At 39.9% G+C, this 26,234-nt stretch overlaps 1 protein-coding gene and 1 long non-coding RNA gene across 3 annotated transcripts in view; one reads left to right on the forward strand and one right to left on the reverse strand.

The window, feature by feature from the left end:
• Positions 1 to 6,164, forward strand: LOC124284658. Of its 2 annotated transcripts, none has more exons than XR_006900610.1 (3): positions 1 to 190; positions 673 to 1,540; positions 5,947 to 6,164. It is a non-coding gene; the product is annotated as an uncharacterized LOC124284658 (long non-coding RNA). The 2 variants fall into 2 exon arrangements; XR_006900609.1 differs by lacking the exon at positions 1 to 190 and adding an exon at positions 262 to 629.
• The window catches only part of LOC124284653 (single-stranded DNA-binding protein 3-like), a 106,064-nt gene that overhangs the window by 43,300 nt on the left and 36,530 nt on the right, over positions 1 to 26,234 (reverse strand). The window contains 2 exon segments of the mRNA XM_046720761.1: positions 6,223 to 6,288; positions 7,200 to 7,280. Coding sequence (XP_046576717.1) covers positions 6,223 to 6,288; positions 7,200 to 7,280 — 147 coding nt within the window.

The following is a 26,234-nucleotide window of genomic DNA, read 5'->3' on the forward strand; positions in this document are numbered from 1 at the left end:
AACAAGCTGTGATCTGGGGACATGTATGTGGCCGTTGGATAACATGCACCAAGGTAGTGCAATTTACTCAAATCCAGGGTGATCTGAAGGCACTATGATCAGGTGACAGGTATGTGGTTGTTGGTTCACTTGCAGAAGGTAGCTCTCAGTTTACTCAAATCCAGGGTGATCTGAAGGGAACTGCGATCAGGTGACAGCTATGTGGTCGTTGGTTAACTTGCAGAAGGTAGCTCTCAGGTTACTGAAATCCAGGGTGATCTGAAGGGAACTGCGATTGGGTGACAGCTATGTGGTCGTTGGTTAACTTGCAGAAGGTAGCTCTCAGTTTACTCAAATCCAGGGTGATCTGAAGGAACTATGATCAGGTGACAGGTATGTGGTCGTTGGTTAACTTGCAGAAGGTAGCTCTCAGTTTACTCAAATCCAGGGTGATCTGAAGGGAACTGCGATCAGGTGACAGGTATGTGGTCGTTGGTTAACTTGCAGAAGGTAGCTCTCAGTTTACTCAAATCCAGGGTGATCTGAAGGGAACTGCGATCAGGTGACAGGTATGTGGTCGTTGGTTAACTTGCAGAAGGTAGCTCCCAGGTTACTCAAATCCAGGGTGATCTGAAGGGAACTGCGATCAGGTGACAGGTATGTGGTCGTTGGTTCACTTGCAGAAGGTAGCAGGTGACAGGTATGTGCATGTTGTGGGACAGCCATGATGCAAGAGCTGAGGCAGCTCCAGATATACTCCAACTCCGGGCGGCACAGAGGTTAGCTATGCTGTGACTGGGTGACTGGTATGTGCATATTGCAGGATATCTGTGGTGCAAGGAAGCTTCCTGGACAGGGTAGGATATCATTTTAGGATATCACTTGACAGTGTTGTACAATGAGAAATTACTATCACAACAATGCTTCTGAAGTAGTCCCATCTCATCCCACCTCACAAGTTCCATCACAAGAGGACAGACCATTGAGTAAAGGGAGAGACATACTGTAAAGGGTTACTCAATAGAAATTACAGATGTTGATTCAATGAGAGAGCTCTCAAAAAATGACAAGATCTCAACGGAAAAGGATGGTGATCTTGAAAGAGATTGATGGGGTTTCTTGAAAGAGAATGGAATACTGATCTCATGATGCACATCTCAAAAGAAATGACAAGGTTCTGATGGATAAGGATCCCATCTCACAGAGTAAGGATGGGTTCATGAACGAGAAGAATGCACAAAAAAGGATAAATAAGAATGAGATCATAATGGATAAGGATTCAATCTAAATGGATAAGGATGTGATCCCAATGGATAAGGATGCAATCCTAGGGAATAAGGATGCGCTCCTGATGGATAAGGATATTATCCGATGGATAAGGACGGGGACATGAGCAAGAAAATGTTGGGAGCATTGATAGTGTCAAGGCGACAGAACAGCTTCAGCTCTGAAACTTCATGGTAATGTTTCCTCATTATGGTGACGTGTTTGTGTTGTGTGCCCCACGATTGAGGATAATGGATTACACAAGCCCCCCCGCTGCTGCTGCTGCCGCTGTCAGGTAGGTTCCTACTTTACTTATGTGCTTCCAGCAACTGTACATTCCATTTAACGATTCACTGGCTACACCTATTACTTCGATGGAGTTTTAACATTCTACATGGACTCCAAGAGCAGCCTAGCAACTAACTCACACGCTGTCATGACATATCTGGGAAGAGATTTCAAAACATGAAATATTCCCTTGCCTATTTCACCTTTTTATGAGGCTTTCATAATTTTGTGGAAACAAATGAGTTTGAGATCACTTGGGTTGATAGGAAGCCATTGGTGCCTCAGGGTTAATGCAAATCCATCTGACAGGGTTGCACATGTGCACTGTTCATCTCATGTTTGGCCTCTTATTTCTTAATAGATGGTTTACAAACAAAAAGGCTTCTAATTCCATGATGGGAGTTAAAAGGTTTATAAAAGAACTTCCAGATTACTATTACTATAAGTGAGTGAGTTGGTTTGGCCTTCTGTGCCCTGCTAATGAATGAAACTGAAAGCAATTTTTCACAGCAAAATACCAAGATATAAGTGATTGTTTTTGTTCAGTGATAAGGATTTTATAAGTATTATTGACCTTTTCTCATGAACCATGAAAAGATTGTTTGTTTTTTAATTCCACCTTTTGTATTGTTTTCTTTATTTGGGGAGACATTTACTTGTAATGGTAAACCTACTTGAGGTATTATCTCGGTGTCCTCATAATATACCCGACTGCCAGAGGTCAATGTCAAGACTGTAAAAAAAACCACCAGCATTATTCTGCCTTACAATATTGATGTAAAAGAAAAGTATTGATCATCAAATGAACTTTTAGAACTGTGAGAAGTGAAATGAACTAATTCTGCATTCAAATCTTTGGTTTCTTGCTTTAAAATTAATCAGAATTTTTTTAGTTCATTCTTTTTTCAAATTTGTTATGATGTGAATGCACGTTGGGATTCATAAAAAAAATTGAGAAGACTGAAAAATAAACAAAAACCCCAAACAAAACAAACTTTGTCCAAACATGGTGATCATTGCAGCCTCACTAGAGTGCATGTTTCAATCAGTGCTAAAATCATGTACATCCTATGTAATCATTTATGTTGTCAACTATCTGTAATAGAAAGATAGTGATCAATATTTCTCCATCTTCCAAATGTAATCATGCAGTATTTCCGCCATTGCACCTCAAGAAGAAACATCACTTCTGATATTCAAAACTAATTTGTCCAGCTCCAAAATGGACAAAAAAGAAGATATCTGCAATTTAAAGCTGCAAAATATTACCACAAGAAAGTTTCTTTTCATGATTGCTTAAAATGAAAATATCATTTTTTTCCACAAAGAATGTCCATCTGTAGAAATCTTAAATGAATCCATGTTTTTATGGATAGCATTTCAAAGAATAAATGAAACTGCGACCAATCTTTTGAAACTGGGAAGACAAATTATTGATCCAGTTTTCTTGCAGAATATGCCAAGAGATGGAAGACAGAATATATCAGGTTCATTAGTGGATTACAACAAAAACATAGTTTGGTTTTATAGTCCCGCTGAACTGTAAAATGAAAACGTAACGTGTTAGAATTGTTGAAATATTTTACAAGGCATTTATGATAGGGAAGGAAGTCACATCCTTCCTCCTTTATAATACTGAAGAAAAACAAACATTTACTGATATTAATATTTAAAAACATGGCATAATCTTTGCGAGTGAGTGAGTGAACTTGTATGCCGCTTTTAGCAATATTCCAGCAACATCATGGCTGGGGACACCATAAATGGGCTTCACACATGGTACCCATGCGGGGAATCGAACCCGGCGTGATGAGCGAACGCTTTAACCAATCGGCTACCCCATCGCCCTTTAGGTGCTTCTGCACACACATGGTAACAGCGGTGACACAACGCTGTGTGAAAGTAGCCGTTTCAGTTAGCATGCCTACATTTCTTTACATGTTTTTTTATGCCGATGGAAAGCAGGCAACTGACAAAATGTTCTTTTCTGCTGTGAATAATGCACAAGCTATCACCCGAAACGGCACAATAAGATCAATTATTTTAGAATTGGTATTTTATTCGTTTAAGAAAACAAAAACTACAAGTAGGAATGATAACATGTGTGTAAATACTCAGTGCCCAAGAAACTATCTGAAGCCTAAATAACATATGTAATTAATTCACGGAGACAGATCTATTCTGTGGTAAGAGACAGACCAAGCTAGAGACTTCCATTTCAGTTCATAATCATGATTATTGATCAATATTTTTGTGACCATCGTAAAAGTATTTTAAGTATGTTCAAACACATCTTTGTTGCATGTAATATCTGGTCCAAGGGAAGCAATTCACTATGGCCATAGCCAACCCTGAAGGAGTTGCCTCCCCTTAGAGAATTATTTGACCATGTGGGTTTGTACATTTCAGTATTTGATTATAATTTTTTCAACAAGTTCTTTTTTCAGTTTTCACAAAATAATTTATGGATATATGTTTATTAATGAAGGATGTTTGCTGCAAAGCAGAAAACTGAAGAAAGAGCAGGCAAAACAGGAAAGGTTTTCTGGATCATTTTCAATACAACAGATCAATACAACACAACACAAGATTGAAGAAATCTTTATTTCTCCCTATTGTACTTTGTTTGGTTTTTTTTTTGGGGGGGGGGAAACAAAAACAGTTCTATTACTGGTGGTCACTCATGAAACGAATACTGCAATGCAGGTGGTCACTGGGTAAATAAGATATGGAGAGTTGTCTCCCTTTGACTGGAGAGGCATTAACACTCCACTTACAACTATCTGTTTAGAGGGGATAAATAAATTGTTAATTAATCTGATTGATATCCTTTCGGGAGAGCGTTACTTTGTATTCATATATGAGATGAATATGTATGTATGTATAAACACAAATACTTGATTGATGAGAAAAGAATGTACTGTAGTGTAACACACTGAAGCATTCATAAAAGTTCGATGAGTCACTTCACCCCGACTCACCAGATAACCATACTCAAAGCATATTTGGGGTTAATAAGAGCGTTTCCGAACAAACTACCCACTTTACTGAGGATGGTGGTAATGGGGTAGAGGAGCTGACGTATTTAGAACCCCTTTCAACTGTCATGTGCTAAACCCTGTTTCACAATAGACCTCATTCAGAAAATGGATATTCAATGGCTTGAGAAAACCTACAATGGGATTAAAACTTTTTCCCCAAAGAAACAAATCCAGGTCTATGATCTGCAACTGAGCTTATAAAGTAATGTAGCCACCCATCAGACTTAAAACAGAAGGATGCTATATGCCTTTGCTGAAAAAATGTTTGCAGGTTGATTTTATGGTGACATGTTGAAAAACAAATGTTCAATATTACCTGGTTATTCTTATATAACATATAAACAATAAATGATTACTTCATAATGTTGCAAAGCTGTAGACAAAATGACCTCAATCACGATTGGTGTCCGTTGAAATTGGAATCAGCTGTGATTGTCACAAACATTCATCAAAGTATCTATGATACAGACACACAGTGATGCATCTTACGATGCTGTATTGGTACGACACATAGTTGTTAATCGACAGGACATATTTGCATTAGAAAACATAAACAAAGCCATAAGCTACAATGACAGCAACGCCCATTCCAAAGTTAAAATACTCTAACTGCTACCCAGGGCCACAACATCAACTATGAACATGGCATCAAAATGGGTTAGAGATACAAAATCTTCTAGTCTACAGAACAAAATTAAAAAGACGAACACAATTACCTCCCTTGGTCATTCACACAATAACTAAGTATCATTACAGTAGGTGGACTAGACTTGCAAAAGGTGTAAAGGGAACGAAGTTTGGAAGTAATCTGCAGTGACTTGTTTCTGGAAGTGGGTGTGAATATGGAAGTGGGTGTAAACTGATTGGTATAGCATACCAGCTCCCGCTCGTCCAAAACCCCTCTGCCTCCTCATATTTGGGAAAGACAACTTTTTTAAATAAACATCGCCACATTATCATTCAATTTTTGGTGAAAACAATCATGGAAAAGTTGTAAAAGGTATAAAACATACAGGGTTATGTACATGTGACTGCTTTTGTTATTGTTACCACCATCATATGTTAATACTACTCTATCCCATGAGAACAGATTAGAGTTACCTCCCCTTGACTGTGGAACTACTTATTCTTGGATATTTGGACAAGCCCTGAAAGAATTTGATTATAATTTTACACAGTAATGTGTTTGTTTTATTTCAAATATCACATGGAAATGAACATATAAAATAAAATCTGGCTATGTAAGTGAAATTGTTTCAAGGCATTTTCTTGGAAATGCTTTGAGTATGGACACATATGTATACAGAAATGTATTTTGTAATTAAAACTGAAAAAACAACCCCGTTTTCATGTTTGGCACAAATGTTTTCAGAATTCCAAGGGAGGTAACCTCTGACTCAACAGGAAACGTCCTACAGACAATCTAGAAGCAGAGAGAAGACTAAAACTGAATGACACACGGAGAGGCGATCCCCGACAAGACCGGTGCCAGCAGAAGGGGCCATGTCTTGCCACCGATCTAGCGAGTCTCGTCCCACCAACGAAGGCCAACAGCATGATGGCAAATAGCAGCAAGTGGCAGTGACAAAGTAAGTGTAGGTTGCTATGTGTGATTGACTGAGGCCAGGTTGGTAGGTAGGGTACTCACTTGGTTCTGACCCATCATGGGATTGTGAGGAGGCTGTGAGTGGGGGGACGGCTGGGACGCGGGAGGCTGTCAACGTGAAAGAGGCCGGTGGCCAGTGGGAGACATTGTCAGCAATGTGCAAATAATCGGGTGCAGTTTGCTCCACACGCAGGTCAGCATGTGAAGTTTCAACTCGATACTTCAAAATTGTAATATACAAAGAACTTTTCAAACCTGATACCAAACTACAGTTAATATTTGAATACGCTGGAGAACTCAATCAGCGGTGAGGGAAATTCTGGTGAGGAAGCATGCACGCGGTGACGCTGACGCGGTGCTCATGCAGTTCTTAACGACGTGGATCCCACGCTCTATCACTTCACGAACGAACAACTCTTACAATCACAACAAAACTTAGGTCTACAACAACTGCCGCTCTCTACAGAATTCACAATCCTGACAACTAACAATCCTAACACAGTGACCCCAGAAAACATGCATTCAAGAGCCAGATATTACATATCGATATCTCCTAGCTTTAAATATCGAGGAAGGATGACAATATATGGATAAAACAAATATATCGATTATTTCCTTGTATCAATTATTCCCGGATTTAAATAATCCTTTCCTCATTCATTCCAGGACATAATGACAATCTCTTATCCATTATTTAAGATTACGTTTATTGCATCACTAAACACTTGATTAACCTTACAAAGACTCACATGACAAACTGTTCCTTGTCAAGATCTCATTTAAAGAATGTGCCCCCTTCATTTGTAGATAAGATCCCTTGTACTACTTAGCAGTACTAAATCCTATTCAGTAGATGCTGAAGTATCATCACTATCTATAATCTACAGAACTAACTAGAGAAAGTTGCTTAAGTAGAATGATAAACCTGATCTACAAATGTAACACATTTACTAGCCCAACTGCTGCAGAGAGGTTTACCCAAAGAAAGTCTGTGAGAAGTTGGTCTTGGATTTACTTACAGGAAAAAAACTAGGTGGCATGGGCCCGCCAGGCATGCCATCTTGTGGGGGCATCTGACTCAGAGGACTGGGCGCTGCATTCTGGAACAAAAATTTGCACGATCAGCAGAGAATCACAATCAGCTTTAATACAGTAAGTGAATTTGGTTTTAAGCTGCTTTTAACAATATTCCAGTATATATATTTAGCAATATCACAGCAGGAGACACCAGAAATGGGATTCACACATTGTACCCATGTGGGGAATCGAACCCGGGTCTTCAGCATTACCAGCAAATGCTTTAACCACTAGGCTATCCCACCGCCCCAGCTTTAATACAGTATGAATCATGAGAGCATGTTTTACGACGAATTCATATTTCAAACTATCATATGGGAATGTTCATCAAGTCTGGACCAGACAAACCAGTGGTTGGTACTATTATCCAGATGACATGTTTCAAATATTTCTGTACACCAGAATGGTTTCAAAACACCCAACGATTCTGGGGATCTATTCTGACCCAGCATAATGCCTGTGCTATTATGAATTGACATTTTAATCAAATAAGGCCCCAGGTATTCAAAAAGTACCATACTTTCAGAAATAACTGAATAACAAAGAGGAGGGATTTGCTGGAAACGGCATGATATCTTCCTCATCACCAATCATTGATTCAGTGACGATTAAAAATAATTAAATGTTCCTGTCATCATTGTAATTATTGCTGTCATCATCACTAATCATCACAATCATCCTAAAATGGTACACAGTTTCCAGGAACTATTATATGAGGCAAGTAGTCCTCAGGGGAATAGTACAATATGTCAAGTAAACACTAGTCAGTACCTCGATGTTTCAAACAAGTTTATGTTTCTTGTATTCTCGTCTTGTTAACAATTTATGTGTTAGTTGTAATGACTTTACTAGCCCTTGTTAATTGAATGTGTGAATTCATTTTGGCACATAGTAGTAAAAAGCTCAAGACTTGATTTCAATGATTGACGTTTTCTTTCTTTACAGATCTCATTGTGACTAACTGAGTTTGGTTTTACGCCGCTTTTAGCAATATTCCAGCAACATCACGGCGGGGGACACCAGAAATGGGCTTCACACATTGTACCCATGTGGGGATTCGAACCTGGGTCTTCGGCGTGACGAGCCAACACTTTAACCACAAGGCTACCCCACCGCCCCTAGATCTCATTGTGAAAAATACCGTCCTTGTGAAGGAGGACAGAACAAGAAACAATATCGGATTTATTTGTTTCTTCAAAACAAATTTATCTGTAAATGTTGTCATGTGATCACTGTTAGTTTGTTCAGTTGTGCAGTATCAGTCAACAAATTTTAGATCAAATCTCATTATCGTATCCTATAACAATGTTAAGCAACTTTTTAACAGAATGCAAGTAAACTGTCCATGGCTTTTTCTCTGGCAATTCTGAGAAATTCAGAAAACAGTGTTCTACAAGCATGTATTGTACAAGCAGCATGCAGGCAGTCATCAACAGTAATCAATGACAGGTGAACGTATTGTGCTGAACATGTAAATGAAGCCTTGCTGATACACAGAATAAACCGAGGGGTATTTTCCAGAAATAATTAATTTATCACATTTATCATTGTAATTAACATATACTTGTTCAGATTGTTCAAGGTGAGTGGACGCCATTGTTCAAAGTAAGTCGATGCCATTGTTCAAGGTAAGTCGATAACATTGTTCAAGGTAAGTCGATGCCATTGTTCAAGGTAAGTCGATAACATTGTTCAAGGTAAGTCAATGCCATTGTTCAAGGTAAGTCAATGCCATTGTTCAAGGTAAGTCGATGCCATTGTTCAAGGTAAGTCGATGCCATTGTTCAAGGTAAGTCAATAACATTGTTCAAGGTAAGTCAATAACTTCGTTCAAGGTAAGTCAATAACATTGTTAAAGGTAAGTCAATGGAATTGTTCAAGGTGAGTCCAAGCCATTGTTCAAGGTAAGTCGATGCTATCATTTAAGATTTGTTTGTGCCATTGTCCAAGGTAAATATATGCCATTGAGGTTTGTCCATGCCTCTGGATGAAATAAAAGAATAAAACCTGAAGTATGACATTGTATTCTTTTGGTGCCCTCTTGTCGCAATTAGACCGGGAAGGACTGAGTGACGACTACCAACAGGACTCCAACAGTATGTTACTCTCATTCTATCACTCATTAAAAATATGCACTATAACACAACTGTTACACGCACAGACATGAACAGCTGCCATGAAATTTGTTCACGCCAACCAACAACCACAGGCCTTGGTAGTCCATCACAGAAATTATCAAATAAGCTTGAAAATATTAACTTCAATAACATGCAAGTTGGCAAATATGGAAGGAAAACAACAGCGAAGAAATAAACAAGGGTAAACATGATCTAACTGGCCAGGAGCTCCACTTCCTTGATACAAACTGATGGCTGGTACAGCCCACACCAGATGTTGGGTCACTTCCTGACAAGTAACAACATGAGTGGCTATTCTGAACTCAGTATACAGGATATATATTTGACATACTACCTCCACTGCTGTACTGAAAACCAACACACTTCCTAGATCAGTCTTAAGCATGAAAGTCGAGGGATAAAATCGCAACAACTGTAAGATTCCAAAATTCAAATCGTCAATGACCTCCCTAAATTCAAATGCTACAGTGCCATCGTCAATGACCTCCCTCACCTCAAATACTGTATATACAAGACACCAGACTCCAATCAATGAACTGAGGTCCTGCTACAGGACACCAGGAATCTCGGTCATCTAGAAGACACCAGGAAGTGTCACTGAACACCAGGAAGTATCACTGAACACCAGGAAGTGACTGCATTCATTTCCGAAACATGCACTACAAGTTTTGACTTGGGAACCTTTTAAAGCAGAAATACATCAACTTTCTACAATTAGTTCTTTCCCACCTACCCTACACCAGGGCAGAATATTCAAGCAGTTCCCTTGAAACTTGAAAATAGCAGGCTATTGGATTGAGACTTTTAGTTTGTTTAACGCAACGCTCAGCATTGTTCCAGCTACATGGCTGCAGTCTGTAAATAATTGAGTCTGGACCAGACAATCCAGTGATCGAAAGCATGAGCATTGATTGGGATATGATGACATGTGTCAACTGAGTCAGCAAGCCTAACCACTCGATCCTATTAATCACCTCTCACGACAAGCAAGGGTTGCTGAAGACCAATTAGAACCCGGATCTTTACAGGTAGGATTGAGACTTTAACTCGATAACATATGATGTTGACAGCCATAACACTTTACCCCCTGAAGTCTGCATCACTCCAGAGGTAACAGCGGAAAGTACCAAACAAACCAGTGATCTGTGGCATAAGACACAGAACCAACAAAGTTACCAGGGCTCCAGATAATCTTTAAACACCAGGAGTACATACTCCTTATTTTTTCAATATAGGAGTACTGGAAAAACGTAAGAGTACATTTAGAGTACTGAATGGAATTTAATGGAGTCCCAGTAATCGTGTGTTTCGTTTCATATTTGCGCCACAACATTGCTACTCTTGTGTAAACAGTCTATTAACAATAAAACAATACTTTTTCAGATAAATACGTCTGCAAATGATTCTAAGACCGTACACCATTGCTGTGGTGCGTATCTGCTACATATTTTAAAATATTTCCTATCGTATCGTGCATATTTTTTATCCATACATACGCCGATACGGCCCTTATCTGGAGCCCTGGTCTGGTGGATAATACATTATAACTACCCAAACTGCTGACTTTTTAACACATGCAGAGAGGCTTCACATTCAAAAAGCAGTGATGCATTGCTACTTTTTGGTTGTTTGTTTTAGCTTTAAATTGTATTTAATAACACACATACTTAATTATGTTCTTAAATAATACCAACGACCCTACCATAACCTGACATATTTTATCAAGTCAAGCTAAAACAATGTTTCAAGTTTTAATTTAGATACATAAGATTCAGTTAAATCCAATGTGAAATAAATTTAAATTATCTGTAAATTAAATTAAAATTATGTGTATTTACACTAAACAGAAAGTATCTAGTCACGCAATATTACAAAAATACCAATTAAAAAAAGGGTTCAGGTAGGAACATAAATAATTCATTTGTCCTTACAAACGTGCCTCACCAGTGTAATAGTAATTTCAGTTCTCATAGAATTACAGGATGAATGATTCTTTATCCAGTGACAACTAAATAATATTCTGACACACAGGCCTTTCAGTACATTGGCAGTGACAGCTGTTGAACTAGAATATGTCCAGACTTACACTGCTACCAGATCAATCCAAATGAATTATCAATAAATTTCAGGAAAATCAATAAGTTTCCATGGAAGTGATTTCTTTGTTAACTTGAGGGAGACAACTGACACGGGATACTGACATCTTCCCCATGATAGGAAGACAACGACAACCAACAAATGGTAAATCAATTCCTTGCCGGTTGATACTGACTTAAAATGACCTCTATCACTCTCAGGCTGCTCTCGGATTGGTGGATTCCAGCAACTGTTATCTGATACAATGACATAACTGTTGCCATGGAAACAAGCAATGTTTTGGTTCTAAGCTGGCATGGTAAGACGATTGTCTATGTTGTTGGACTTAGGAGAGTGGGTGGGGTTCCAGCTCCTGGTGCTCCTTATAAACATGACAACTTTCTGCCTCAACACTGGTCAGGAAACATAATTCTGCCATCAAGAAGAATTTGTATCATACAAGTACGAATTTCAGAACTCTTCTACAGTCTTAAATAATTTTTCTTCAAGCCCAGATATCATTCATGCAGAGATACATTTTTGTTTCAATTGTTTAAACAAAATAAACAAAGAAATCTTTTTCATATATCCACAAGCATGGAAAACCATGAATATACAGGGTTAAATCCCTTTTCAAATCCTGCCATGGGCTGCAATAATGACACCTGCTGTGATGAACGAACAAAAGACAAAAGAAGACTTCAATGACAATGCAGAGACAATGGAAATCAACATTTGCATCAAGCCATGTGTCGCACATCGTTATCTAACATGTCTGTAGTCACTAGTAAGCACTAACTCTCCATGAAGATACCAAGGAAATACTTTGCATGGCCCAAAACCATTAACACACAGATTCCATACACTGTAGCTGTGTTTGGAAACCCCCTAATCTATAAATAGATCAGCTCAAGCTATGAGGCAGTGTTCGCAGCCATTAGGTCGCTATAGTAACTAGCTCCATCCTGCAGTAGACACACTGGACACTCTCCCGGAAAGGAGGAAGTAAAACAACGTTTTACGCTACATGAACACTGGGATATTTGTCATAAGAGATCATTTGAACACAAAAGTAACGAGCAAAAATAACCTGTTACAATGCACTTACAAGGTACAAGTCTCCTTTCTTATTCGAAGGCATGCAACAGTGACCAAGGAAAATTAACACTTAGGTGGGAACTAATACCTTCTAAAACTTATCTACCGTTCACAAGCGAACAACTTTTTGAGGCATTTTAACAGGTTTTTATGTCACCCTAAATAACCTGGATGTGAACTAGAATCGGGTTCGTCGCATGCATATAAAGCTATGCTTCAGGGCACTATTTTCATCACTGTAAGAGTGATGGTTTGAACTGTACTTCAGTCACATTACAGCATATCAGCTGAGTGAGTGAGTGGGTGAAAGTGATCAGAAAAAGGACAGTATTTCTGGTCAGTTTAGGTCAGTTTACTGTGTGAGCAGGGGCAGTGGGATAGCCTAGTGGTTAAAGCGTTTGCTCGTCACGCCGAAGACCCAGGTTCAAAGTCTCCACGTGGGTACATTGTGTGAAGCCTATTTCTGTTGTCACTCACAATGATATTGCTGGAATATTGCTAATTGTGGCGTAAAACTAAACTCACTCACTCACTATTGTGTGAGCAAGGCCCACTCTGATACATGTGAACGAGTGAGTAGTTTAGTTTTATACCCAACTCAGCAATATTCCAGCTATATGGCGATTGGCATCCATAAATCTTGCTTTTCTTATATGGCGGCGGTCTGTAAATAATCGAGTCTGCACCAGCCAATCCAGTGATCAACAGCATGAGGTTCGATCTGCGCTATCGGGAACCAATGACACATGGCAACCAAGTCAGTGAGTCTGACCACCCGATCCCATTAGTCACCTCTTACGACAAGCATGGTTTACTGAAGATCAATATTCTAACCCTGACCTTCACAGGTATCTGATGCATGTAGAAGAGGATTACCATCCTTGTGAAACCTTGCATGATGCTTACAAATGAGGCGTCATCACTAGGCTAAGTCTGGGTTTGAAACCAATTAATTGCAATATCCTGGTGACAACTCTGCAACAATTTCTACCATAGATCTTCAGAATTCAATTTTTATAACATGTTTGCCTGAAACCATAGTAAAACCCTGTTTCCCCTCACCACTGACTGGATGGTACAGACAATATCATACTGAATGAACCCTGTGAGGTACACGCAATATCCCCTCCCCGAAACCACTTCAAGCCTGTGTGGTACACCAATATCCCCTCCCTGGAACTAGTTCAAGCCTGTGTGGTACACGCAATATCCCCTCCCTGGAACTAGTTCAAGCCTGTGTGGTACATGCAATATCCCCTCCCTGAAACCAGGTCAAGCCTGTGTGGTACATGCAATATCCCCTCCCTGAAACCAGGTCAAGCCTGTGTGGTACATGCAATATCCCCTCCCTGAAACTAGTTCAAGCCTGTGTGGTACATGCAATATCCCCTCCCTGAAACTAGTTCAAGCCTGTGTGGTACATGCAATATCCCCTCCCTGGAACTAGTTCAAGCCTGTGTGGTACATGCAATATCCCCTCCCTGAAACTAGTTCAAGCCTGTGTGGTACATGCAATATCCCCTCCCTGAAACTAGTTCAAGCCTGTGTGGTACATGCAATATCCCCTCCCTGAAACTAGTTCAAGCCTGTGTGGTACATGCATATCCCCTCCCTGAAACTAGTTCAAGCCTGTGTGGTACATGCAATATCCCTCCCTGAAACTAGTTCAAGCCTGTGTGGTACATGCAATATCCCTCCCTGAAACTAGTTCAAGCCTGTGTGGTACATGCAATATCCCCTCCCTGAAACTAGTTCAAGCCTGTGTGGTACATGCAATATCCCCTCCCTGAAACTAGTTCAAGCCTGTGTGGTACATGCAATATCCCCTCCCTGAAACTAGTTCAAGCCTGTGTGGTATCCCTCCTGGAACTGCAATATGCCCTCCCTGGAACTAGTTCAAGCCTGTGTGGTACATGCAATATCCCCTCCCTGGAACTAGTTCAAGCCTGTGTGGTACATGCAATATCCCCTCCCTGAACTAGTTCAAGCCTGTGTGGTACATGCAATATCCCCTCCCTGAAACTAGTTCAAGCCTGTGTGGTACACGTAATATCCCCTCCCTGGAACTAGTTCAAGCCTGTGTGGTACATGCAATATCCCCTCCCTGAAACTAGTTCAAGCCTGTGTGGTACATGCAATATCCAACCAAATAAGGCCCCTTGTCTGAATGAGGTATATGGAACAGCTCCCTCAAGAAAATATTCCCTGAGAGGGTGGTACAAGGAATATTACCTCCCCAATGCCCCATCGCAATGACAGGGTGGTACAAGCAATATAACCACCTCAAGGACAGGGTGGTACAAGCAATATAACCACCTCAAGGACAGGGTGGTACAAGCAATATCACCTTCTAAAGGACAGGGTGGTACGAGCAATATCACCTCTTCAAGGACAGGGTGGTACAAGCAATATCACCACCTCAAGGACAGGGTGGTACAAGCAATATCACCATCTCAAGGACAGGGTGATACAAGCAATATCACCTCAAGGACAGGGTGATACAAGCAATATGACCACCCCAAGGACAGGGTTGTACAAGCAATATCACCTCCTAAAGGACAGGGTGGTATAAGCATTATTACCTCCACAATGCCCCATCTCAATGACGGGATGGTACCATCAAATATCACCTCACTAATGCCCACTCAGCTGTGACAACCTAGTACAATCCCTGATCCTCTCAACCCTGAAAGTTTTTACAAAGGCATTCCTGTGTTTGGTGTGGGGATTTTTTTGTTGCACATCCCATGTTCACTTACTGTGACAGCATTCAATCAATACTGATGGCTGACCTACATCTAGCCATGCATGACTAGGTGCCTTATATATAAACAAGGTTCATCACCTTGTCCACTGATTTCCATGTTGGGAGCATTATTGTGTCAATGTTCAGTCAACAAGAGATGCCAAAATACACTCAATATTGTGCTTGATACACTATGTATTTATCGAAGCAAATTGACATAAGAAATAAGGAAACCAGTTATCTGCTCTCCTTACACTGACTGCAGGAATACCCATGTATTTGGTAGTACTTTTTCTTACGTTCACTTCTCCTTTTTACGAGTGAGTGAGTACTGTTTTACGCCGCTTTTAGCAATATTCCAGCAATATCACCAGAAATGGGCTTCACACATTATACCCATGTGGGGAATTGAACCAGGATCTTCGACGTGACGAGCAAACACTTTAACCACTAGACGAACCCACCACCCATTTTTCCTTTTACAAAGGAAATGTATCCTTTTGGTACAACATCTGGCTTTAAGGGTGTTTCTGAACAAGATGAGATGCAAAACTAACTTTGTGTGTACGCGTACAAGGGATATTTGTACAAAGAGAGACAAATTTAGGAGTGAGGCTTTTGTGTTTCTGTACCAATGCTGCGAGAGAGAGATCTAGCCATGCTGGCAGATTATGTCTTTGCCATCTAACATAGCATGTGTACATATTAAGTAAATATGGCAAATCAATTTGTCTCATTAATGATCTTTTCATCCCCCAAGGCCTTCTTTCTGGATGTGCTCAGGGACTTTACCTACAATACAACCGATATTTCAGGATACGTGCAAGATACTGAGTTGGGTTCAACAGAGTTTTGAACTGTATTTCAGGTCTGAAGCAACATGTCCACATAGAGGTGAAGAAAGAATTCTCACAGACATGGTGGTTCTTCCAACATATGCATGGTGGAAACCTACAAACACAGAACTGTGGATATCAAGGATTCTTTCTAAAGGGAGTGAGTTTAGTTTAATGCCACTTTTAGAAATATTCCAGCAATATCACGGTGGGGGACACCAGAAATGGGTTTCACACATTGTACCTATGTGGGGAATCGAAAGCGAGTTGTCTGTGTGACGAGCGAACGCTTAACCACTAGGCTACCCCACTGCCCATCCTTTCCTAAAGAAACAGGTATAAACAATTTAGTCCAAAAGACCATGTTCTATTAAAAAAAGGGTTCCAAGGTCCTTGAGATCTGCAGTTGAGCATTTGAGTATCTGAGGCCGCTTAAGAGTTAACTTTTGACAAAGACCCATGAATTTACTCCTTAGGTTCTAACCTAGGATCTATGGGCACGAGTGTCCTTCTCTAATGCTTGACATATCGGTGCCCTCCCTGTCACCGAGGTTTGTTTATCTAGAAAATAATGTTTACAAGTTTCTTCCAACAGTGCCTTGTCACCCCTCCTCAAGGTAACAGTTCATTACACAACCACTTGTGTGTTCTACATGCACAACTCAATCAGCTCACGGCTAGGCAGCCATTACAATCTGCTCATGTACTCCAACCTCACAAAGAAATCAGATGTTTGGGGGTAGTTTTGACTGGTTCTCCGAGATTATAGACGAGACCTTAGAGTAACTGTAAAGACGTCAAACAAAACTTAAGTTCCCGGGATGAACTAGTGTCTTAGTCTTTTGAATTAAAAATGACTGGGGTGGGGTTATCACAGCATCTACTTTTGTTCCAGTTCTATCCCAGGATATCTGCATAATGTGGGAGGTACGCATGTCCGACATCTGCCACTTGGGGAAACCTTTGACCATAGATATAAAGATAATCAGGGCAAATGTTCATCGGATTCTGACAAGTCCAAGGACAGCAACTCTGCATAGTCAATAATGGAGCCTCATACAAACGTTTAGGGCTGCAACGATTCACCCAGACCTCGATTCGATTTGATTTTCAATATTGAACCCTTGATTGGATCATTTTTGATTTGATCCTTAGGTTCAAATACCAAACTGATGGTAAGCTCCAGACTCCATAATTTTGAACACTTTCTTAGTACTCAGCCTTTACTGTCTCCCTCAATTAAGAAATATTATGATATACTAAAGAATCTTATGTGGGTTTTCCTTGTTACAGATCATCTGAAAATGTGTAAATGTAACTCTTCCATCTCTGCAGTCTTTTGGCCTGTCAATTCAGACAGATCCCAAATACATCAATACTTTTAGTTTTAATTCACACTGTCGCATAATGATGAAAGATGTTCTCATTTACCCCATATGTGACCAGAACACACACTGACCCCTAGTGATGCTATTTTGCATTGTTTACACATACCATCAAAAACAACATACATTCCTGTCTAGGGTGATATACAGTGGTTATACCCCATCATCACTGGGTAATTACATAATGGGACATACTCCAGACAGGTGGGGTGGGGAGGAAACCCAGGTATATATATATGACTGTATACACACTTGGAAGATGGAGACATTGAGGTATGCTGCAAACAGCCTGGGGCTCATTTAGGTCCGTCCCAAACATCCAGCCCTCAGTATACCACACCTCTCCCCTACCCCCTCACTATACCACCCTCTGACAAGCTAGTGGCAATCCTTGTGCTGTAAAACTGCTCAAAGTTTGAGTGTTGGCCACACCAGAGTTGTGTTGGCATTCAACAGAGGTCATTGTCTCAGAGGTCAGCAGCAGCCAATCAGACAGCCTGCCTAATAGTGAGGGTCTTTGTGCAGTTGGTTCCACACCAGTGGTCATCATGGCAAGAGGGGCTTTCCTGCTTTAGGGAATAACATTCATGGGAGGAAAGGATGTTTTATAAAAAATTTAGAGTTTGAATATAGTATACAATAAGTTTATGTGGTAGCAGTTACCAAGGCCAGGAATCTGAGGCATCCATACCAGGGCTTGCTTGTTCCAAGTCAGGCAATAGCAGGAAGGCCAGAGAGCACAATAAGTGAGGGTCCACAGGGAGCTACCAGAACGCGCAACTACACTTTTATCAAAAATGGAAATCAATACTCTATGTGATGCTCCACTGCCTTGGTTTTATATCAGATACTTCATGTTTGAACACAGACAGATTCACATATCTGACAATCTATGCACAGGTACTTAATCAAATCATAATTTCACGTTCATTCTTAAATTCAATATTGAGACACATGATGATACAACCTAAGATAAATGAAGCTAAGCCATTGTGATTTTATTTACCATCCACCTATCCCCTGGAGATTAACAATGTGACTAATCTTTTCCTATTTTCATTATATCTCAGAACAAAAAAAAAATGGTATAAATTTCACAATTTGTCTTCTTAAATCTCCAAACAAAACAACTGAAGTAAATTAATTTGATCAAAATACTTAATAAAATTCAAGAACAGCATGCGTGTGTAAGTGAAATAAACAGATAGTGATGACATTACTTGACATTAGCTTATTCTAAGTTGATATCAATGATTCATGATGAAAATCAAAATCAAAAACAGATTAACAGGTAACCCCGAACAATTTTAACTATTACTCTGTAAAATGTCTGATCACTGAAATCATTTCACATGAAAAGTTTAACTGTAACGCATACAAAGGATTCTTTGTCATAGAAACCACCTATGTAGCTACTGAGCAATGATAGTGAGAGCATCTCAAAATCAATGCCGTATGCAAGAGAGGGCCTAGGGAGCCTCAAAAGCTTGAAGCAAGCTCTGAGCAAGGTGGCTCTACACCACTCAGAATCAGACAAAAACAGTAAACCTATATCACAATAACACACACAAATTATCAAGGACATGGGCTTAATTAACTCCCAAAACATAAGCCTTCCCCAGCAGAAAGTATTTACAAAATTAGGATGTCAAATTGAGTCAAATTAAAGTTCCTAGCATCCCCCAAATCGTTTTCACAGTAAAATAATGATTTAGCGTAAATATGGACAATGGACACCCACATGTATGGCCTCAGTATGAGGACCCAAAATAGGACAGGCTGACTAAGTCTCATTATAAACTACCAACATAGTTTTTAAGGTTGAATAAATCCAAGAATATTTGACATCAATTTTCTTGTAGATTTAATCCACAGTATAGATGATTTATTTTAATTTGTCATCGATAACACGGATTCCTTAGCCTTTATCACTGTGCTTTATGCAAGGTCTGGTTTTCTAGGATGTTTCATTCCAACATTTGTCAATAAGTTGTCCTGTTCCACAATGATGTGTGATGTCTACTGTGATAGTCTGATCGACAAATGGATACTTGCAATCAATGACAAGCCATTCATACCCCAACACAAAGTGTAACACAGCATTACCACCGTCGCATTGTGGTATTGTGCATGACAACACACTGCAGCATCATGAACTACTTAATATTATATTCACAGCAAGCTGCAGGGCTTAACTAATCTTCAATACCAGTGTCGGGGAATTTCTCTGATTTGTGTATGCTTAACACTTGAAGGGCATTCTTAATGTAAAAAATTATGAATTTTGAATTCATTTCAAATTAACCCCTCAAAAACAGGGGACACTGCATACCTTATCAGTCAAGACATGGGTCATGAAATAGACATATTTATTTCCTTAAAATAAACATCAGCGATAAGGAGGTAAAACTTTTTTAAAGACTTACAAGTTTCACTGCTTCTTAAAATACAAACTTGTCTCAATTTCATTCAATACCTAAATTTACTATACCCAAAATAAATTACACAATCAGTTTTTGTAGACAGCAACAACAAATATCAGATGTTATTTATTAAACACTTGTCCACACAACCAAACAGGACCGAATCACATAAAGTGTTAACACTGCCTGAAGTAATGGGAGTGCTGCTCCCTCCCTATGTCTCTGTGGGCCTGTGTCAGCCCCGGGCACTGAATGTACATGTGACTCGCAGTGACATCCTTCATACACAAGGCAGTCGGCCAAACACAGGACAGCATCTTATCCAAGCACCACATAAATTTATACTCATGAAATATGAAAGTTACTGGTATACAGACACTGCCAGTAAATTGGGCATCAGGGAATGAATTTTGAATATTGTACCGGTTGTATCATTCCTCCAAGTTATCAGTACTAATTCGATGAAAAGAAGAAATTAAAATATTCGGAAGCTGCTTCCCATACAACTGCTCTCTATCACCATCCCTTCCCTCTGACCTGCTCTTCAGCACTTAGCCAGACTCTACCCATACATCACAGAACAGGTCCATATTGTCCATAGAAAGAAAAGCTGAATCATCACTTTCTGCCCTTATGTTTTTTATTGGTAAGATCAATCTTTAAAGAGTGAGTTTGGTTTTACGCCACTTTCAGAAATATTCCAGCAATATTATGACAGAAAAGCAGAAAAAGGGGCTTTCACATACTGAATATGTGGAATCGAACTCAGGCCTTTGTAATGACAAGCAAACACTAGGATAACACAAGACTGAGTCAAATCAATGGTTGATACTATGAGCAAACATCCAAATATGGACAACAAAAGAACATTTATATCTGGTCTGGTCTGGTCGCATGACTTGCAGGAAAGAAAAAAAATAACCTAAAGGAGAAATGTAAAACTCCCATCACTTTCAGTTAATGTAAAAAATGCCACTTAAATAGATCTAGATCTAGATCTAGTCTTTACAAATGGCAATCTCTTCATCATGGAATCATGAGGTGGTATTAGTCAAAGACAATGAACCTCTCTGCAAAATTAAATCAGTCATCACATACTCAACACTGCAACTGAGATACTTCCACAAATACCTTTAGAAGATATCTGATAATGTTTAGTTCACACTATGTATGATCATTACTCTCTAGATCTCATAGGTTTCCTCTGAGCCTGGCAGTTTCACAGGCATGCATACAGACAAGGGAGGTAACTCCTGCACACTAACCTTATCACATGCCTTCACTATAACCAGTGATTAGACACCAATTTCACATTTTTTCAAAAAATGAAGTTACTTTATCACATTTCAAACATATTTGTTTAAAATACAACTGGCACAGTGTGTATTTTCTTCTTAAGTTAAAACTCAAACCAAAATCATCTTGCAGGAGATATGACTAGGTACTCATTTGAAACCCCTGATCATAATGATATGATATCCCCAGCCTGTGCCTGCCCTAGTCTGAACCCTCCACCAGGCGTTAACCCCCTGCCTGTTATCCCCCCACCCCCCTCTCCATTTCCCTCACACAACCTCAGCCTCCCCAATCAATACTGCCTCCCTCCTCTTTCTGGACTTCCACAAGCACAAACCCAAGGCATTCCAGCTTATATTTTAAATGTCAAGGGTTTGAGAAACTTAAGAAGCAGTGTGTCGGCTTGGAATTACACTTGCAGCTAAATATTTGATAGTAGCAGCCACTTTGCAGTGGCTCAGGGGAGGCAACTGCAGGAGTCTATATCGCCTGAGGTATCTTGTTGAAACCTGTCATTCAACACATGGTTCACCCCTTCTCTAATTTCTCACCTGTGGATTTGAGTAGATAGTGTTAAGCTTTAATTGGTTAACATACCTATAAGCTTTCCATCAAAACTGAACAGTCTTCCTAAAGTAAATATGAATATATAATACCTAAATTAACGAAAGATAACGGGAAATCATCTCACTACAACTACCAACATATCAATTGTTGGATCGGGAATCTAGCTTGATCATGGTTTAAGATCTACACCAAAACATCACTCTATGCAATAAACAAGAAGTTGTCATCCCATGTGTGTGTGTGTGCGTGCGTGCGTGCCTAGTGGTTAAAGTGTCCGCTCGTCACGCTGAAGACCCGGGTTTGATTCCCCACATGGGTATAATGTGTAAAGCCCATTTGTGGTGTGCTCCGCAGTGATATTGCTGGAATATTGCTAAAAGCAGCATAAAAACGAACTCACTCACTCTGATGTTTTCTTTTTTGAAGGACAATTTCAAAAGTACCACAATCAAAAGTAGTATTTGACACATATTTCAGTTGTATCGGACTTAACCGCATTTAACTTAGGTCTTTTTTTTTTTTTGAGCTATGAAATAGTTTCCCATGCACCACAGGACATCTTACTTCACCTCTTCACCATCGACAGCATGGTTTCATGCTACTTTTAGCAAGGTTCAAGCAACATCATGGGAGACACCAGAAACAACAAATGTTTCCCAAATTTGATCAAAATTTCTTAAGTTCTTCAAAATAAGCATTGCATGCTGATTATCCCATGACTGCAACCATTCAAGAAATGTTGTGTTCCTCTTAATGAAAAAAGTTGACATCCATAAAATACTCATCCTTAACTGCAACCGCTTCAGATTAACCCATATCGTACCACCCTGGCCAACTGGCCAATATCCACCCGTATCCATTTTCTGAGAAGAACCAGTATTAATTCAGGTATACGAAAATATATCGTATACTTAATCACAACAGTTTGTCTCCTGGTGTAACACATTACAACTACAAAAACAGCTGCCCACACACACAGCAGCTGGTAATGTACAGTAAACTACGGTTTTAATTAACCTGATTATAACGAACTGACAGATGTAACCAACTGTTTTTGGTCCTGGATGCTTGCTGCATATACTAGTCGAAATGAAAAAAAAAATGAAGTGTTTTCCAAGATAGAAAATTGGTGGCCCCTTTGAGTTTGTTAAAACTGTTACAGTATGTGTAACATGTTCTATTGGTGGAATATGAAGGTTTTGTGCCCCAGGAAATCACAAGCAGGAATTACCATCCTTGGGCAAGTGAGCCGAGTCAAAAGCCAGACTGATGAACGAGTATGACGCTGACCATCAAGAACCATCATTGACTCGTGCAACCACTGACAGCAAACCTGCTTCACACAAGAACCAATTTGTCTCTAACTCATGGTGTATTTTCAAATGACACAATATTTATAAAGCTTCCTTTTAATGTTTTATAATACTTCTGCTATTGCCAGGGATGGCAACAGGAAAGACTATTTTCAGCTGAAAACTTAATATTGTGTCATCGAGTTGAGGGTTTCTCAATGGTTAGACGATTCACAATTGAACAATTTGAAATAAAATCCACGGATCAGCGGCAAATTGCCATCCCTGTATTGCTATAAGTATCAATAGATGTATCACGAGCAGTAATGACTCCTCCAGCAGGTAGGATAAGCCACGATGTTCTACACCTGGAATGAATTCTGAGCCGAACAGCCATTGTCAACCTCCTCCTCTTTAACCAATGACAAGGTATCTATTAGCTACCCAAACATCTTAATCATATAACGTATCATACAGAGAAGGGCGTGATAATGGACACAGAGCAGCAGCCATCCTCAGTTCTGAAACCCATCACCATGCTGTTTCCACAACAATGGCTGTAGTCCACCCTTTCTCTCTGATACATCACTCCCACTCCTCCACACTGCAGGTTGGATATGACCCTGAGTGGGGTCATGACCCCTGTAATGCATCTCACACCAAACAATCAACTGCTCTCTGATTGGTCAATATTCCCAGAGGTCAATCTCGAAATGCAGTGACCTTCCATTGGGGGAAGCTAGGTAAACATGGCACAATAATTACTCTAAACAGTAAACAAGCACTCCATAATACCTCTACTTTGAACACACATGTAGCAAATTTATAGGGAACGTAACGTCTCAGTAGGATCTTATGAGCTCTGCTTTCACATGACTTAAAATGTCATTCCACAATCAGATTAATTATATCTCAAGTAGGGAGGACTTGTCTGACGACATTAAATGAAATCCAAACCTTCCCGACGTGAGTTTTTCATTCACTGCAAATGACAACAAAATCCAATAAGAAAATCCATAATTGATGTCTTCATGATACATAACATACTGTTTAACCATTGCCGATTGTCGCAAAGGAAAGTTGGGATAGGGTAAGGGAGGAAATATGCATCCCGTCTTAATCAACTTTATCAACCCATCTCATTAGTGAATAATTAAAGACTTGTGTTTACTGTGCCCCTGTGGAGGATACATTGTGTCACGGTGACTCCTACTGGGGCCGTCAATCAGCTGACCCTTTCAGGCAAACCCTCAGTATGGAGGTACTGCCAAGTGGGCCTGCCTCTTGATCTGGCACTGGTAGAAGTCAGTGACAGGCAGGGTGGGTGGCAGTCAGAAGCTCTCATCCCTTGGTGTTGCTTACAGTGAACACGGAGCAGCCTACTGCCTGTCCTGTGCTACTCCGAGACTAGGTAGGCACACAATCAATACTGGCAATATTTTATACTGGAGGCTACCAAAGGGAGTGTTTACGTGCGACACTCAATATTGTATTGATATGGGTTTGTATACTGTGCAGTCCATTAACTACTGAACGGTCGTACCAAAGTGCAGCTTTCTATGCCGTAACAGACACACCGTTGTTTACAAGAAACAACTTACTACCACAAATAACAACAATCATTTTTTAAGAGCTAAGAAGTAAAACCAAACTGAATCTTGCTCAACAATCGTAACCCCCCAAAACCTGTCATTGAACAAGCACATGAAGCCTTAGGGTTTAAATGCTGATGCATGATGAACAAACAAGTATATTTGGTACCATATAAAGTAGGGGACATTTTGAGAGATGGAGAAAAAGTATGAGGGGTCGGGTGTGGACCCTCGATGTGATATGTGGGTGTGTATGATTCTGGAAGAGCTTCAATGAGGCCATGTAGGCACTTGGTTGAAAATCTCACTATTGCATTTTGAATAGGACTGACTGACTGAGTTTAGTTTTACGCCGCTTTTAGCAATATTCCAGCAATATCACGGCGGGGGACACCAGAAATTTTGAATAGGAAGGTAACTATTTGGCATTATAACCGTTGCCATACTTTTGTAACTGGGGGCCATGTTATTGCTACTAAGGCTTGTAAATATTAGAGTCTGAATCAGAGAAATAAGACACACAATCAACTAAATTACGAATCCATCAAATCACCTCTTTAAAGATGCATTGGTTGATGGGGATATCTTGTATGTGAGGGTTTCAGTAGAGAGCCTCAAAAGCAGCATCTACAGGGTTTGGGTTTAGAGCCTCAATAACATATTTACATAAGGGGGTTGTGGTAGAGAGCCTCAATGGTGCCATGTGTGCATGTGAGGGTTTTGGTGGAGAGCCTCAATAGTGCCATCTGTAGGGTTCTGGTTGACAACCTCAATAGGGAGGTGAGTGAAGTGATCCAGTATTTACAGGTATCTGGTCTAGAGCCTCACTCGCGAACCTTTCTAAATATCACTGATACTGGGTACTCCTAAGGGACTACAGATGAGGGAGTTAGAGATAAACTGATGCTCAACTAGGATTCAGGGGCATGGGTTCAGAGCCTCATGTTGTTTGCCTGTTTATAAATCTTGATGGAGATACAGAACCTCAAACTGTATAAAGGAAACAGTGTGAACTCAATAGGTGATGTGACCTTGTGTTTGTAACATGACAGCATGAACCTTAATGTTCTCTTTACACAACAACAAAGCATCACAACAAATAAATTTTTAAAAGTTGTTTTTCTCACAAGAGTTTGAAATTTATTTAAAATAAATTAATCTAAGTTCACACTGACCTAACTGCACTGAAGTCAGTATGATACCAAAGCCTCACCTACACTGAAACGTCACATAAAATAGTTAAAACCTCAATCTCTTATAGGAATTACTGTTAGATCCTTATTCATTTCTTTTATCAAACTGTATGGAATCGGTCTACCACAAAACACTTAGTCATCATCTCAAACCATCAAAACACCACCAAGATCCTTCTAACATATATTTTACAAAATGAATGCATTAGAGGCCAAATACCAAGTTCCCTGCACCACCATGGGTAGTGGTTGTGGGCCCCATTAACCGTTATTGTGGAGGGGTTAGTGGTGTAGAGCCCCAGTGTTGGCCAGCGAGCCAGCCACCTGCACATTGA

The sequence above is a fragment of the Haliotis rubra genome, unplaced genomic scaffold (genome assembly GCF_003918875.1).
Source record: "Haliotis rubra isolate DU_JTF1 unplaced genomic scaffold, ASM391887v1 Scf340, whole genome shotgun sequence".
NCBI classification, from domain to species: Eukaryota; Metazoa; Mollusca; class Gastropoda; order Lepetellida; family Haliotidae; genus Haliotis; species Haliotis rubra.